This window comes from Rattus norvegicus, chromosome 1 (assembly GCF_021556685.1).
Source record: "Rattus norvegicus strain SHRSP/BbbUtx chromosome 1, alternate assembly SHRSP_T2T, whole genome shotgun sequence".
In the NCBI taxonomy this organism is placed as follows: domain Eukaryota; kingdom Metazoa; phylum Chordata; class Mammalia; order Rodentia; family Muridae; genus Rattus; species Rattus norvegicus.
Window position 1 is genome coordinate 132,231,102 of NC_141534.1, and position 13,581 is coordinate 132,244,682.

The 13,581-nt window shown below is 46.8% G+C and overlaps 1 protein-coding gene across 1 annotated transcript; it reads left to right on the top strand.

The window, feature by feature from the left end:
• Positions 1-1,318: 1,318 nt before the first annotated feature.
• Positions 1,319-11,016, top strand: Selenos (selenoprotein S). The gene is given in 6 exon segments (NM_173120.2): positions 1,319-1,422; positions 1,957-2,091; positions 4,758-4,864; positions 8,193-8,282; positions 8,426-8,504; positions 10,385-11,016. Coding segments are annotated over 6 exon segments (573 nt in total). The 5' UTR covers positions 1,319-1,346; the 3' UTR covers positions 10,471-11,016.
• The last annotated feature ends 2,565 nt before the right edge of the window (positions 11,017-13,581 follow it).

Here is a 13,581-nt window from a genome sequence, read left to right on the forward strand (position 1 = left end):
TTTTTAAGGCAAGGTTTTTCTGTGTAGCCCTCACTGTCCTGAGCTCTGCATCACGCTGGCCTCAGAGACCAATTTGAAGGCATGTGCCACCACTGCCCCACATTTCCCCTCCACCTTGTCTTCTAATGAAACTAAATGTTACTGCTTATTTCATCATCATGATTACAGATGTTAAGGGACTGGATAAACAGGAAAATGAGCAGCCTCCTCCCTGGTTACCAGATGTTTCACTTGCATTTGTATGATAAAGCCAAAGAAAGAAAGAAATCACCTTAAGCAAAGAGAAGATTCAAACAGAGATGTGGCTCAGAGGTGGGGTCGAAGTCATCAATACCCAAAAATTTTAAACAGAATGATCATTTTTTACCACTAGGAGGAAACCAGTGAGAACATAAAATTTTAAAAATTCAGCAAATTCATGTCTTATCTTCATATCCTTAACATAATATCCAGTCATCAAAGTAGTCCATTTTCAAGGTGGTTGATAATGTAAAGTGGTTCCAGGCTTTTCTCTCCCATGTCCCATGAACATCTGTCCTTCAGAAACTTATTACTGTAACAGGATTCTTGACAGACTAATTTTTATGACACAGTGAGTTTTATTTCCGTTTTGGAGATTCAAAAGCTTGGTGCAGCACCATATAGATTCCATCATATCCTTTGGCTGTGTTGTGTCGTGGTGGGGTGCATATAAATCTGGTCTCCTTTTCCCTGGGGAACTCCACATTGACCTCATATAATAGTTTCCCAAAGGTCCCACCGTTAAACACCACAAATAAAGTACTCACCTTTCTTAATCCCATTGATTGACCTCACCTTGGAAATTTGATTCCATCAGTTCCATTTCAAATCGCAGCAATCTTCTTTATTGTGTCCCTAATATGTTGCAGGGAACCATTACAAAAACTGTGGTAATGTGACACATGATTCTAAACATGTTGGAGTCATTACTACATTAATTCCTTCCCTTAAGTAGATCGCTTTACACACGATTGGAGAGGGTCTATGCTGCAAACCCCTCCGTGGCCTTGAGACAAGGGTGAGACGAAATCACATCTCCTGGAGGCTTCAAATCGCATAGGCCTCAGTGTCCAATCAGTATCAAGTACAAGGTCTGTAAAGAAAAAAAAAAAATGCTGCAAACTCCTCCCCCAAGTCAAACGCGCTTCCGCCTGGGCGTCGTCCAGCCCCACCCTCTGGTCACACCCCCTCTGTGATTGGTCGATCGTCGAGGAAGGTCGAGCGGCGATAGGTCAGTACTGCCACGGCCGGGGGCGCCACGTGTACATAGGGCAGAACCGGAAGCGCAGAACCGAGTGAAGGGCTAGTCGTTGGCGGCCGCAGCCATGGATCGCGGGGAGGAACCTCTGTCCGCGAGGCCGGCGCTGGAGACCGAGAGCCTGCGATTCCTGCACGTCACAGGTGAGAGGTGGCGGGCGCCGCCATGCTCGGTGGGTCGGCCTCCAGGAAGCTTGGCGTTAATGCCGTGGGCTGACCGGGCCTGCTGGCTGGGCCCGAGCTCAGCTTTCTCGAAGTCGCCCTAGTTGGGCCGGCGCTCACGGGCTTGGTTCACTGGAGTCCTTTTAACATCTTCCTTTTGCAGTGGAGTCCTCCGCCCGGCCTTTCGTTCTGCCTGGCCCCAACACACTGCTGTCTCACGCCTTAACAAAGTTAAACTCATGGAGTCTGGATGGCCTTTCCTTTCCTGAATCAGATAGACACGACCCCCCTTAGTTCTTCAGGACCTAGCAGCTGTGCTCTGCACCCTCTGGGCTACTCCCTAGTCCCCTTGTAGTTGAGAAGTTTCTGTACCCAGCGATTCACTACTTTAGGAGTCCATTTCCTCAGCTAGATCGTGATGGTTCTGAAGGAAGGAGCTACGATTATTTTTGTAGAGTATTAATGAAGGGGGAAAAAGTGCTATTTTCCGTTTCTGAAACTGGTTTCTTTTTTCAGTGGGCTCCCTGCTGGCCAGCTATGGCTGGTACATCCTCTTCAGCTGCGTCCTTCTCTACATTGTCATCCAGAAGCTCTCCCTGCGACTGAGGGCTTTAAGGCAGAGGCAGCTGGACCAAGCTGAGGCTGTTCTGGGTTAGTATCATGTGATAGAAAAGAAGGCGCCTGTCGTTTACTTAGTGGGTGGTGCCAAAATATGCCTTCAAGTTTGAGTTTTGAAAGATTTTATTGAGATGCAAAGATTCCCCGATGGATGCACATCATGTTTAGCTGCTGGGAGCCAGTTCTTGGAGATGGCCAGGTCCGGTGGATGAAATCAGGAGTGGTAAGGGAGGAGGGATTCAGGCACCGGAATCCTCGGAATCTTGCAGCCTGACTGACTGGAAGTGGGGTGCTTCTTTATTTATATAGAACTCAGTAGGGAGGGATTGATTTCGTGTTGTTCCAAAAACATAGATTATATTTTTGTCCCCAACATGTATTTTAACTTCCTCATGGTCATAAGTTTAGTCTTCATCAATAAACTGTGACAGAACAGAGTTATCGTTTCCCTCAATCATTTTCCCTCATCAACCTCATAACCCATTCTTTAAGAATCTAGAGGCACACTTTGCCAGAGCATGACAGCTCGTTCTCAGGCTGGAAGCTCTTGTGGTTTCCAGGGCACTAGACAAGACCGAAAAATCTCCAAACCAGCCTGGGCAAATTGTCATGCCCTGAGCAGTTTATTATCAACTTTTGGTGGTCAGAGTGCTAACTGTCATTAGGCCCAAGGAAAATCTTCAGGTCAAAGCTGCTACAGTTAGTATTCAATTTTGGACATAATACAATGTTTTTATATTTGTGGAATTCGTTTATATGTCTAATCTTGGTATGCTTTTGTTCCTTGGTCCCAGGACACCACAGTGGCCCTGCACAAGCTAACTTTTCTAAGGGAGGTCGGAATACCTCATTCCTTGTCCATCAGTGTAAGACCCTGTGTAGGGCAGAGATAACTCCAGCCAATTTAACTTTGCTGCTGTATCTTTTTCTGGGGTGGGGGGTGGGGTATACTATATATGCCCCCCAGTCTTATGGGCCACGTATCCGCCTAAGTGGATAGGAAGAAGAGCCTTATAACCTGATCTGCCAACTTCTCTAGCCCACTGAATCTTGTTTATCTTCCTAAGTTTACCTTGTTCTAATCATCCTGTTCCTGAGTAAATACAGGGGCAGGTGACCCAAGAGTACCTTGGAGCCGGAGCCTCACAAGGAAGTTTCTGTTATTTTTATTTGAGACACAACCTCCAGGCATAAGGAAGACCCTCAGGTAGGGTCAGATAAGGACATCTCCCTAAGAGTGGGAGGGGTGGCGTGCTCAGGACTTTCTGGGAAAGCTTAGAAGCTGTACCCCTGGGGGAAAGCATAAAAGATTGATAAATTTCCCATCAATCCATATCCCCAAGCTGTCCAAATATTAAAAGCCCCCCAGCATTACAACACATGGAGATGAAGACCAGAAGTGGAAAGCCACATGACAGCCATTGTATCACTCAGCCTTGCTAGATATTTGTCAAACAGTTGCATTGGCTTTATGACTTTTAACTGCTCTCATTGGATATGGCTGTGCCATTTAGTGGCTCTTGTGTTTTCCTTCCTTCCTCCTTTCTTCCCTCCCTTCCTCCCTCCCTCCTCCCTCCTCCCTTCCTCCCTTCCTTCCTTCCTTCCTTCCTTCCTTCCTTCCTTCCTTCCTTCCATATTCCAATAGCTGTGCGGCCTCCCCCATACACACACTCCAGTGTTAGGTTTACATGCATTTCATTTTGATTTTTCACCAACCTCATCGGACCTGATTTCCACTTATCATTTGGTGGTTTAAAGAAATCTCAAAGGGCAGCCATTCTGTTTAGAAGCTACACTCCTGTGAGTGTGTCCTAAAGAAATATTGTTTTATGTTGCATGGGGCTTAAATACAGAGCACCGTTCATCTGACTCTATACTACTGAGACTGGGGTGGAAAGCCTTGATTTACAACTAGGTAGAAAAGTTAACTAGGTCTGGGTGTGGGGCACACCTTTAATACAGGGGGCCGAGGAAGACAGAGCTGTATGGATTTGGGGTCAGCCCAGTCTGCATAGAGAGTTCCAGGTCAGCCAGAGCTACATATGAGGCCCTGGTTTTTTTTTTGTTTTTGTTTTTGTTGTTGTTGTTGTTGTTGTTTTTGTTGTTTTGTTTTGTTTTTTAATTATTTTTTTAAAAGTAAGCTGGGACTGTGACTCGGTTTGTAGAGTGCTTAAGTAGTAAACACAAGACATAGCATTTGATCTCCAGTACCAAATAAAACTGGGTATGGTGGCAGGCTTTCATAGCCCCCCACTGGGAGGTAGATGCAGGAGGATCAGGAGTTCAAGGACATTCTGGGATACATAGTGAGTTTGAGGTCAGTCGAAGTTATACAGGACCTTGTCTCAACCAAAAGTAAGTTAAACTGGGACATTCAGAGTCTTAATTCTGGTTGAAAGGACTTTGCTTTGTAGGAACAAGAATCTTGCACCTCTTCTCGTAGACCTGGGCTAATCAGGGATGGATAAATAGATAAAGATACAAAGCCTTCTGCTTTGCTTGGAATGCTGGTCAACCTAAAGATCAGGTGTCAATGAGATGACCATTTGTACAGTGGAATCTCACCATGGCGGCCATCAGAGAGCTCAGTGCTCTGCTATGAGTAAAAACGGGCTACTTTGTTGTGTTTTCCTGACATTTGAAGCTCTCTATATAGGCTATTTCATACGAACTCATACCTAACTGTTTCTCTATTTTAGAGCCTGATGTTGTTGTTAAGCGACAAGAGGCTTTAGCAGCTGCTCGTTTGAGAATGCAGGAAGATCTGAATGCCCAAGTTGAAAAACATAAGGAAAAACTAAGACAGGTATGAGCTGGGTTGACTTAATAAATTTGTTGGGTCTTGTCTTTGTTTTTTCAGGACCTTGAGCATGCTAAGCAAGGTCTCTACTGCTGATCCACACTTTTGCCCTTGATATTACTTGCAAGCTCAGAGCAGGGTCGTGTCTCATTAAATTCAAGATGCATTTTAGAGTCTACTGTGTTTACATTGGTGATACAGAGAAAAATATGCAGTTAGGAACAGCTGTGTGAATACATTATGACAGTGAAATTCACATGGCACATGAGGGTGGTGTGTGTATGGGAGCGAGTGAGTACTTGTCTTGGGTGGATATCAGGAATTATTTCATTTAGTTTACTGTTGGCCAGCATGCTTGCTTTGTGCAGTTTTGAATTGTCAAGAGAGAAACGCTTGAAGAAAAGTGTATCTCTTGTTTGTCTTGCCTTCAGGTGTTTTCTTATAACAGCCTTGTTCAACAAAACTGTGTGCCCGGGTCACAGGGCACTGGAGCCAGGGTAGATGCCAGCCTGTCTCCCCCGTGCCTGGACACCTTGTGATGCTGAGTGCTGGCATTACAGGCTTCGTATTGAGTTTTGTTTGCAGTTTCGTATCGCATATTACCTGGTTTAGGGTGGTCGAGCACACTGCAGCGGGTTTCAGAAGACCCAAGAAAGGGTAGCGTAGGGCCTGGATGGAGACTGTGCTGGTGGAGGTGAAGGAATAAGAACTGCCAGGTCAGCCAGGTTTCTCATGGGAGGAGACTGTTGTATCAGGTGGTGGCTCTTTTCTGTTGCTATGATGGAATGGCAAAAGCAGCTGGGGAGACAGGGTTTATTTTGGTGTACAGTCCCGGGGGAGGATGCAGTCTGTCATGGCAGCAGGAAGCAGACTGATGCTCTTCATCCTCATACAAGCAGCAGAGAGGATAGGAAATAGAGCCGGGCTATAAGTCCTCAAAATCCACATGCTTTCTCCAGCAAGGCTGCCCTTCCCAAAGGTTCCACGACGTTCCCAAACCTTGCCTGCCGCCAGCTGGAGACCAAACATTCAAGTGCAAGAGTCTGGTGACATTTCATTCAGCTCACACTTGACACCAGCATTGAGCTGATCTCTCACTGAAATGACTGCCTTCTAGTTTCAGTCCAGAAGTTTCCAGAGCCTGTCTCATCCCCACAGAAAGAACCCTCTGTCAGCTTTGAGGCACCAGAGGATTTGGTCCTTTTATTATAGTCTTAGTTGCGTTACTGAGGTGTCCAAGGACATGTGCCTTTCTGCTGTAGGTTGCAGCTTCACTTATTTTTGCCTGGTCATCTCTTTGGATCTGGTCTGCCTAGCTTGGCTGGGACTCAGAAGGAAAGGACATAACAAGACACAAGCCAAGCATACACCCTCCCTCCTCACACTTCTTCCAGTAGCAGCCTTCAGTGGAAGTTCATTGTCCAAACTCTCAGTCACCGGCCTGAAGTGTTTGCTACTGATGTTAAAGTTCATAATTAGAAACATGTGGTATAGAAGTCTGTTCTGTGGAGTAAGTCTCCACTGTCCCTGCTTCTTACCTGCTGCCTCAATAGCCCATGTAATACTAATTATTTTAGGTATTTTCACAGATCTATTTTATCTAATATTTTATGAGCATATTGTGTGAGTCCCTCTCCATAGAAATGGAAATAGTATGTGCATTTTTTTTCTTAACGTTTATCCTATCTGCCTGGCTCATAGTTAGCTTAGAGTTCTCATAGGTAATGCTAGAATTTATCTGCTGTACATCTACTTGGGACGTTTATTTATTTATTAAGTTTGTGTGAGTGCAGTCACATGTATGCCATGGTACGCTATGGGGGGTCAGAGGACAGCTTACAGGGCCATTCTTTCCTTCTACCATGAGTTCTGGGGCTCACACAGGTCATCCGGCTTATTCAGCAAGCAATCTGCCTGCTGAGCCATCCTGCACACCCCTCTTCCCTCTGATTTTGGTTTTGTTAAGATGGATTGGATATGTTTTGGTTGTTTTGTTGTTGTTTTGTTTGTTGTTTTTGTTTTTGTTTTTTGAGGCATGGTCTCATGTAGCCCTGGCTAGCCAGAAGTTTGCCTGTGCTTCCCTAGAGCTGGGGATTCTGGGATCACAGGTGTGTATCACCAGGCCCGACTCAGTTATACCGTACATTCTTTTTCTTGCTTGTTTTGGGGTATTTTTTATTGTTTGTTTGGTTGATTGGTTTCTTTCAAGACTGGGTTTCTCTGTATAGTTCTGGCAGTCTTAGAACTCACTCTGTTGACCAGGCTATCCCCAAACCCACAGAGATCACCTGTCTCTGTCTCCCAAGTGCTGGGATTAAAGGTGTGGGCTGCTACTGCCACCACTACCACCCGGCTTCTTGATGTAGCTGGCGATAGAAAGCAACCATTATGTTAAGAAGTATTTGCTATTTTTCTTAACTTCCTGTTTTTATAAGCAATGGAAGCTTGAAGGGCAGATTTAGCAAGAGATGTACATGCTATGGGAGATCTGCAGAATATATGCTTTTAAGGAATCTTGTCACATGTCCTTATCTATCACAGTTTAATAGTGCAGAATGGATGGCGCTGGAAATGGGATCAGGCAAACCACTGTCGTCCATGTCCACTGAGACACTTGGTTGCTTGCAAAAAGGCCTACGGTCCATGGGACAGGGAGCAGAGCAAAGACCATGTGTTTTTCTTGGGCGCTCATTAGGGAGTGCAGGTTTTCTGTTGGGATTCATCTCCCCTTAGGTTTCCACACTGCTTAACTTTCCAGTGCACTTAGAAATCTGTTGTCCTATGATCCAGTGCCTGAGGCACAGCCAGGTGCCACTCAGGTGATAAAACCCAGCCACACCCACTCATTCCAGGTCATTTTTGAGACTGGGTCTCACTGTGTAGGCCAGGGTGGCATTGAACTTAGTCATCTCTCATCTTCCCGAGGGCCAGGATTGCAGGTGCATACCACAGTGCCCAGCTTTCTACAGCAGTGTGGTTGCTGTTTAAGAGATGGAAGTGAAGACTTGCTTTGGAAGATGTTTGAATTAAGATTTCCTAAAATGAGCACTTTTTTGAGAATAATAGGAGCTTGTGGATGCATCCTATGTGTGCTTTCTTGTATATCGTTCTCTCTCTCTCTCTCTCTCCCCTGTGTGTGTGCGTGCGTGCGTGCATGCGTGTGTGTTTTGAGACAGGATTTCTTTGTGTAACAGCCCTGGTTGTCCTCTCTGGAACTCACTCTGTAGACCAGGCTGGCCTCAAACTCAGAGATCCTCCTGCCTCTGCCTCCAAGTGCTAGGATCAAAGATGCACACTATCACTGCCTGGCTCATTGTGTGTGGTTCTTTCTTAGCTTGAAGAAGAGAAAAGGAGACAGAAGATTGAAATGTGGGACAGCATGCAAGAAGGCAGAAGTTACAAAAGAAACTCAGGAAGGCCTCAGGTAACCGGAGGAGGCAATACTTAGTCATGTAGAGTACTGGCGTTTGGAGTGGTTTTGTGGCTTTGCAAACTGAACCCAGAACATAGCATATTGTAGCCCCAAGTAGAATTTATTGACTCTTAAGCCTATGTTTGTTCAAACAGGAAGAAGATGGTCCTGGACCTTCTACTTCATCGGTCATCCCCAAAGGAAAATCTGACAAAAAGCCTTTACGGGGAGGTGGTAAGAACTTAGCAATGTGAAAGAAACATCTAGGATTTTCAACACTTACAAAACATATTGTCTTTTTATCTGTGCTCTGTGTGTGTGGTGTGTGTGCACTGTGCGTGCCCATGCTTCTACACAGAGGCTAGAGAAGGACATTACAATGTCTCTTGTTCCACCAGTTTCCACAGTATTCCCTTGAGGCGGGGTCTCCCTCATGCTGGAGCTAGTGTGGCATCTGGAAAGCCACAGCAGTCCTGTTTCTAGCCCTACAGTACTGGGGTTGCAAGAGTGTGTGTTTCTGTGCCTGACTCTACACGTGGGTGCTGGGATTTCCACTCAGGTCCTTGTGCTTGCTCAAGTCCTTTTACCCACTGAGCAGCCATCCTCCCAGCTCTATATTTCCCTTTAAAAGTAAGATTCTCCAGCTGAGAGAGAGCATGTGATGTATGCATGAATCCTAGCACTTGGGAAGCTGAAGCAGAGGGATTGCTCAAGTGGAGGCCACCCTAGGCTACACTGAGATTCTGTCTCTAAAGTCACTTGGGTCCCAAGTGTAGGACTCTCAGTATGAGGGAAGCAGCTGCGGAGTGCCTAAGCAGCTAGGATGATGGGGGAGACGCTGTCTTCCTGGTGGTGCTGCCCTCTTCCTGCGAGTGTAACTTTCTCAGGGCGTGGACAGACGTTGACTCAGCTTTTTTCTGTGTGTCTGACTGGACTCCCCAGGTGACACCATAGCAGCGCGTCTTCTGTTTGTCCCTGAGGGATTTCACATCTCTCAGGAAGATGGAATACACACAAGGAGGAATCAGCAGTCTTTTGTGGTTCGAGCTGAGTTTGAGGCAGCAGAACCTGGCGTGTTAGGAATCTCCCCTACTGCCCTGCAGAGCTCAGGGACACTGCAGAAGGAAGGGCGGGAACTTGAAAGTTCTCAGATACTGAATACACAGTGGACATTGTGGAAAAGGAAACACCAGACATGTAAAGTTCGTGCATGGCCCCTGTGCTGTCCAGCAGCCCTGAGCTAGGGCCAACCCACATAGCCTGGCTTTGCAGAGGAGGAAACTAAGGCTCAAGGCAAGGTTTCACAGTGAGCGAGGAAAGAACCAGCTCACAGAAGGGCTGGCTGGCTCTGGAGACGGGGCTGTTTGGCAAAGACCCAGTTATCCATCTTGGTTGGCTGAGGAGCTGATGTGGGAGGGAGAGATGGAAAAGGGATGTAGGTGACCCAGTTCTGACTCCCAGAAGTAGAAAGTTCCATCCTGGTTGTCGGGTATGGTTTCTGTTGCTGACTTGGTTTTGAGACAAGGTCTTCGGCCTGTTCTGTCCTCCAGCTCCATATGTAGCCAAGGTGACCTTGACCTGCTGCTCCTCTTGCCTCCACCTCCCAGTGCTCAACTATTGGCCTGGACCATCACACCCTCTCAAATGTTTTGTTTTTGAGACAAGGTCTCAAACCTAGCCCAGTTTGTTTTGGAAATCGTTGTGTAGTTAAGGCTGACCTTATCCAGCCAAGATGGTCTATCCTCAACCTCCTGAGTGGGCCTACAGGTGTGAGACCCACATCCAGAAGTTTTCTGCAGCGTCAGTAGCCTTTATTTGAACGTATACATCTTTTGATATAGGGTGACTCGAGTCTTTATATAATTGGATCTTAGAGCTATCTTGAGTAATTTCCTACTGATGTTTTCCGTGCCTCCCAAGTACTTGGATTGAAGGCTGCACTACTGTCCTCACCCACCTTATTTTTATGTAATAGCTAAAGTCCCTTAGAAATGGCCGTGAGGAGGGAATCTATAATTTGCAATTTACATGCTAGATTTGTGGTTACAGTTTTAATATAGGATGTTCCCAGATTTCCAGCCATTGAAGTGGTTCTGTTTCCTTTTCATTTCCAGGTTATAACCCTCTGACAGGTGAAGGGGGTGGAACCTGCTCCTGGAGACCTGGACGCAGGGGCCCATCATCTGGTGGATGAAGCTAAGACTCTTGTTAGTGTCGCTTTGACATTAGCAAGGTGAACCCTTAACCCTCAACTCAATTGCCTTACGCACACTTTCACAGTGACTGGCCAAGGAGAGGTAGGGCTGATTTCTGTTCTGAACACCTCATATTTTAAGGGCTTTGGTCATAGACATTGCCACTAGGCCACACTCTAGACGAGACAGCTATTGGTTTTGTGGCCACTTGCTAGTCAGTAGGTTGGAGGCTTCTTGCTGTTTCTCAGACTTCATCGAGGAGGCCCAGTGATGGCCCTTTGGGGCAGAAGTCCTTGATGACAGACAGGGTGGTCTCTGTGACAGGATGCGTTGAATGATGTCTTCCTTATAAATGGTGAGCCCACCAGTGAGGATTACTGATGTACACAGTTGATGGGGTTTGCTTCTGTATATTTATTTTATGTACAGAACTTTGTAAAAAAAAAAAAAGTTAACTACTTAAAAAGTAACATTTTTAGCATCTTTATTAAACTCAAGGAAATTTCTTTGTGAGCTTGACTTTGTCAGACAGTAAACAGCTTTTTATCAGTCACAGTCTCCAATTACTTATTTCTCACGGCTACTGGCAGATGGTTGGTGAAAAGTTCACAGACTCTTTGGGGTTCAACTGCTACACAGTAGGATAGAGCCACAGCACAGCAGGCTGTGGTGGTGCCTGCCTATCTCCCCACACTCTGGATGCTAGGGCCTGAGGATGCCTGCACATTCGAGGCTGTCCTGACTACAGGGTGAGTTCTAGACTCACTAGAGCTATTTGGTGAGATCTTGCTGAAGGAAACATAAGCACATCGAAATAAACTGCTAAAACATGTTTCCAAGAAAGCAGGTAGGCCTGTAGGAGTTTGCCTGTAAATACTTCACACTCCAGGGGAGAGCCAGTCTGGCCTGTGTAGCAAAGCCCCATCTTGCCACACAAAGCCAACAGCAAAGTCTGCTTGAACTGCCAGGGCCTCTTTATGCATTGTGGCTCATTAGTTATGTCCTTGAGAGGGCCAGCTGGGGACTGCTACAAGACTCTGTTGGTGATGTATGTGTGTATATGTCACCGTTTGATGTGTTTGCCTGTTCTCTATGTGCTGTCCTGGAGTTTACTTTGTAGACCAGGCTGGCCTTGAACTAAGAAATGCACCAGCCTCTGCCACCTAAGTGCTGAGCCTCACATCACCATGCCCAGCTTTCCCATCTTTGACGTTTTTATCAGTTAAGGATTGTTTTAAATGGCAAAACCATTCTTAACTCGTGCTCGATTTGGCTTACATGGTGGGTGTTGGACACTTCTGCTGTAGAATTAGTCATGGAAAGTAAAAAGAATTAAACAATAGTACACTTGGCTCGGAACTTACAAGTCTACAGAGGCACAATGGTGTGTGCTCGTCTGTCTGACCTGAAAGAGAAAGCAGTGTGTATAGGGCTTAAGCGGGGAGTCCCGCACAGCTGTGCTTTCCTGGAGTCGAGTACTCAGGAGGCTGGGTGGGGGTTTGGGGTTCAAGGACAGGCAGGGCAGAATGGAGGCTCAAGGTCTTGGGGGAGGACTTGAGGAAGAGTTGGGATGGATGACATAGCACTGCAATCAGAAGCAAATAGCTCATTAAGGCTTAGAGGCGACAGGGACTGAGTGTGCTAAGGAGGAGAAACAGGAGAACTCAGAGTGGTCTTCCTGTACAGTTAGGGTTCCGGTGGGTTTTGGTGGAGGTGTCATGCAGAACTGATGGAGAGTAGCAAGGTTACCTGTTGATAGTTAATGGGCTCGCATTGAGATGCCGCCTGTTCAACAGTTTAGAAAAGCCCTCACTGCAAACCCAGCTAATACCTGCCTTGAAGCAGGAGGTTTGGTTTTAGGAACGGAAGCGGAGGGGTTAAGTAACTCACTTAGCGTTAGTCAGAGTCATCTATTACTTGGGTTCCTTCCCCAAAGCCTTAGCTAATCAACGTGTGGGTGGCTTAGTCCAGCTAAAGAAACAACTAAGGTGGAAATTGTGTGGGACAGATTGAGGCCAGTAGCACTTCAGGTGGGTGGCCTGGGGTCACTAAAGGTCTACCTGCTCTAGAAAGACAACCGAGAGCAGGAGGACAAAGGTCAGAACCCAAGGCTCACGTGGAAGGAAAGACTGAGCCAGTCATAAAGCCTTTTTGAAGCCCAGGCTGTGTTCTGCCTTGACCACATGCAGAAACTACGGAAAGGCGGCTGCTCAGATGCTGCTTTTTCTCACCTTCCTGCCTTCCAGTCACCAGGGTGCTCAAAGCTTCTCTCTGGGCAGTATTTTTTTCCTTTTTAACTTTTTATTCTTTGTAAATTTCATATTATCCACCGCAGTCCCACTCATCTCCCCATCCCTTCATGTTTTCCCTCTGCCCTTGCAACCTCCCCTGCAAAAGGACATACAAACAAGTGAAAAGTCTCATCTGGAAACCGTAGTGTGTCACAGTGTGTCTCACTGTACACCCTTTTGTCCACACTTCTTTACCTGCAGCTGTTCCTTGCAATGAGTCATTGGTCTGATTCAAGGCCTCTCTCTGGCTTCTGCTGTACCATCAATGCAGGATCCTCACTGGGGATTCTTGGTACCCACACTAGGAATATCTTGTTACCCTTGTATCATGGAGATCCTGCAAGACCAGTCCCTTCACTTGCTCAAGCAGTTCATAGATGGAGTAGATGTTGGTGCGGGCCAACTAAAAGTCCTTTGGTTAGCCCACCAGCTCTTATGCACCCACACTACCAGGGTGAGCTCTGGAGCATGGCTCTGGCTAACTCACCCAATGCCACAGCAGGCAGGAGGCTGGGCCAGCCCTCCTCCCTCATGTCCTCAGGGCAGGCTCTACTGTGCCCCCCAGGCTTTGTGCAGGGCTCGCCTGAGCGGCTGCTGAGGGACGGGGACAGTTCTACACAGTCCTTGGACAAACAGGGTCCCAGGTGGCATCCTAGACTTCACCTGGCCTTTGGTGGTAATTTGGGCCACAGTGACACAGGCCCCACACTATCACATGGTCATGAACCAAGACATGGCCCTTAGCCACAGCACTGGCCAGGACTTCACCATGGCCTCAGGGGGCAGGGTAGACAGTTCTCCACAGGCTGTTCCTCTCCACCCCTG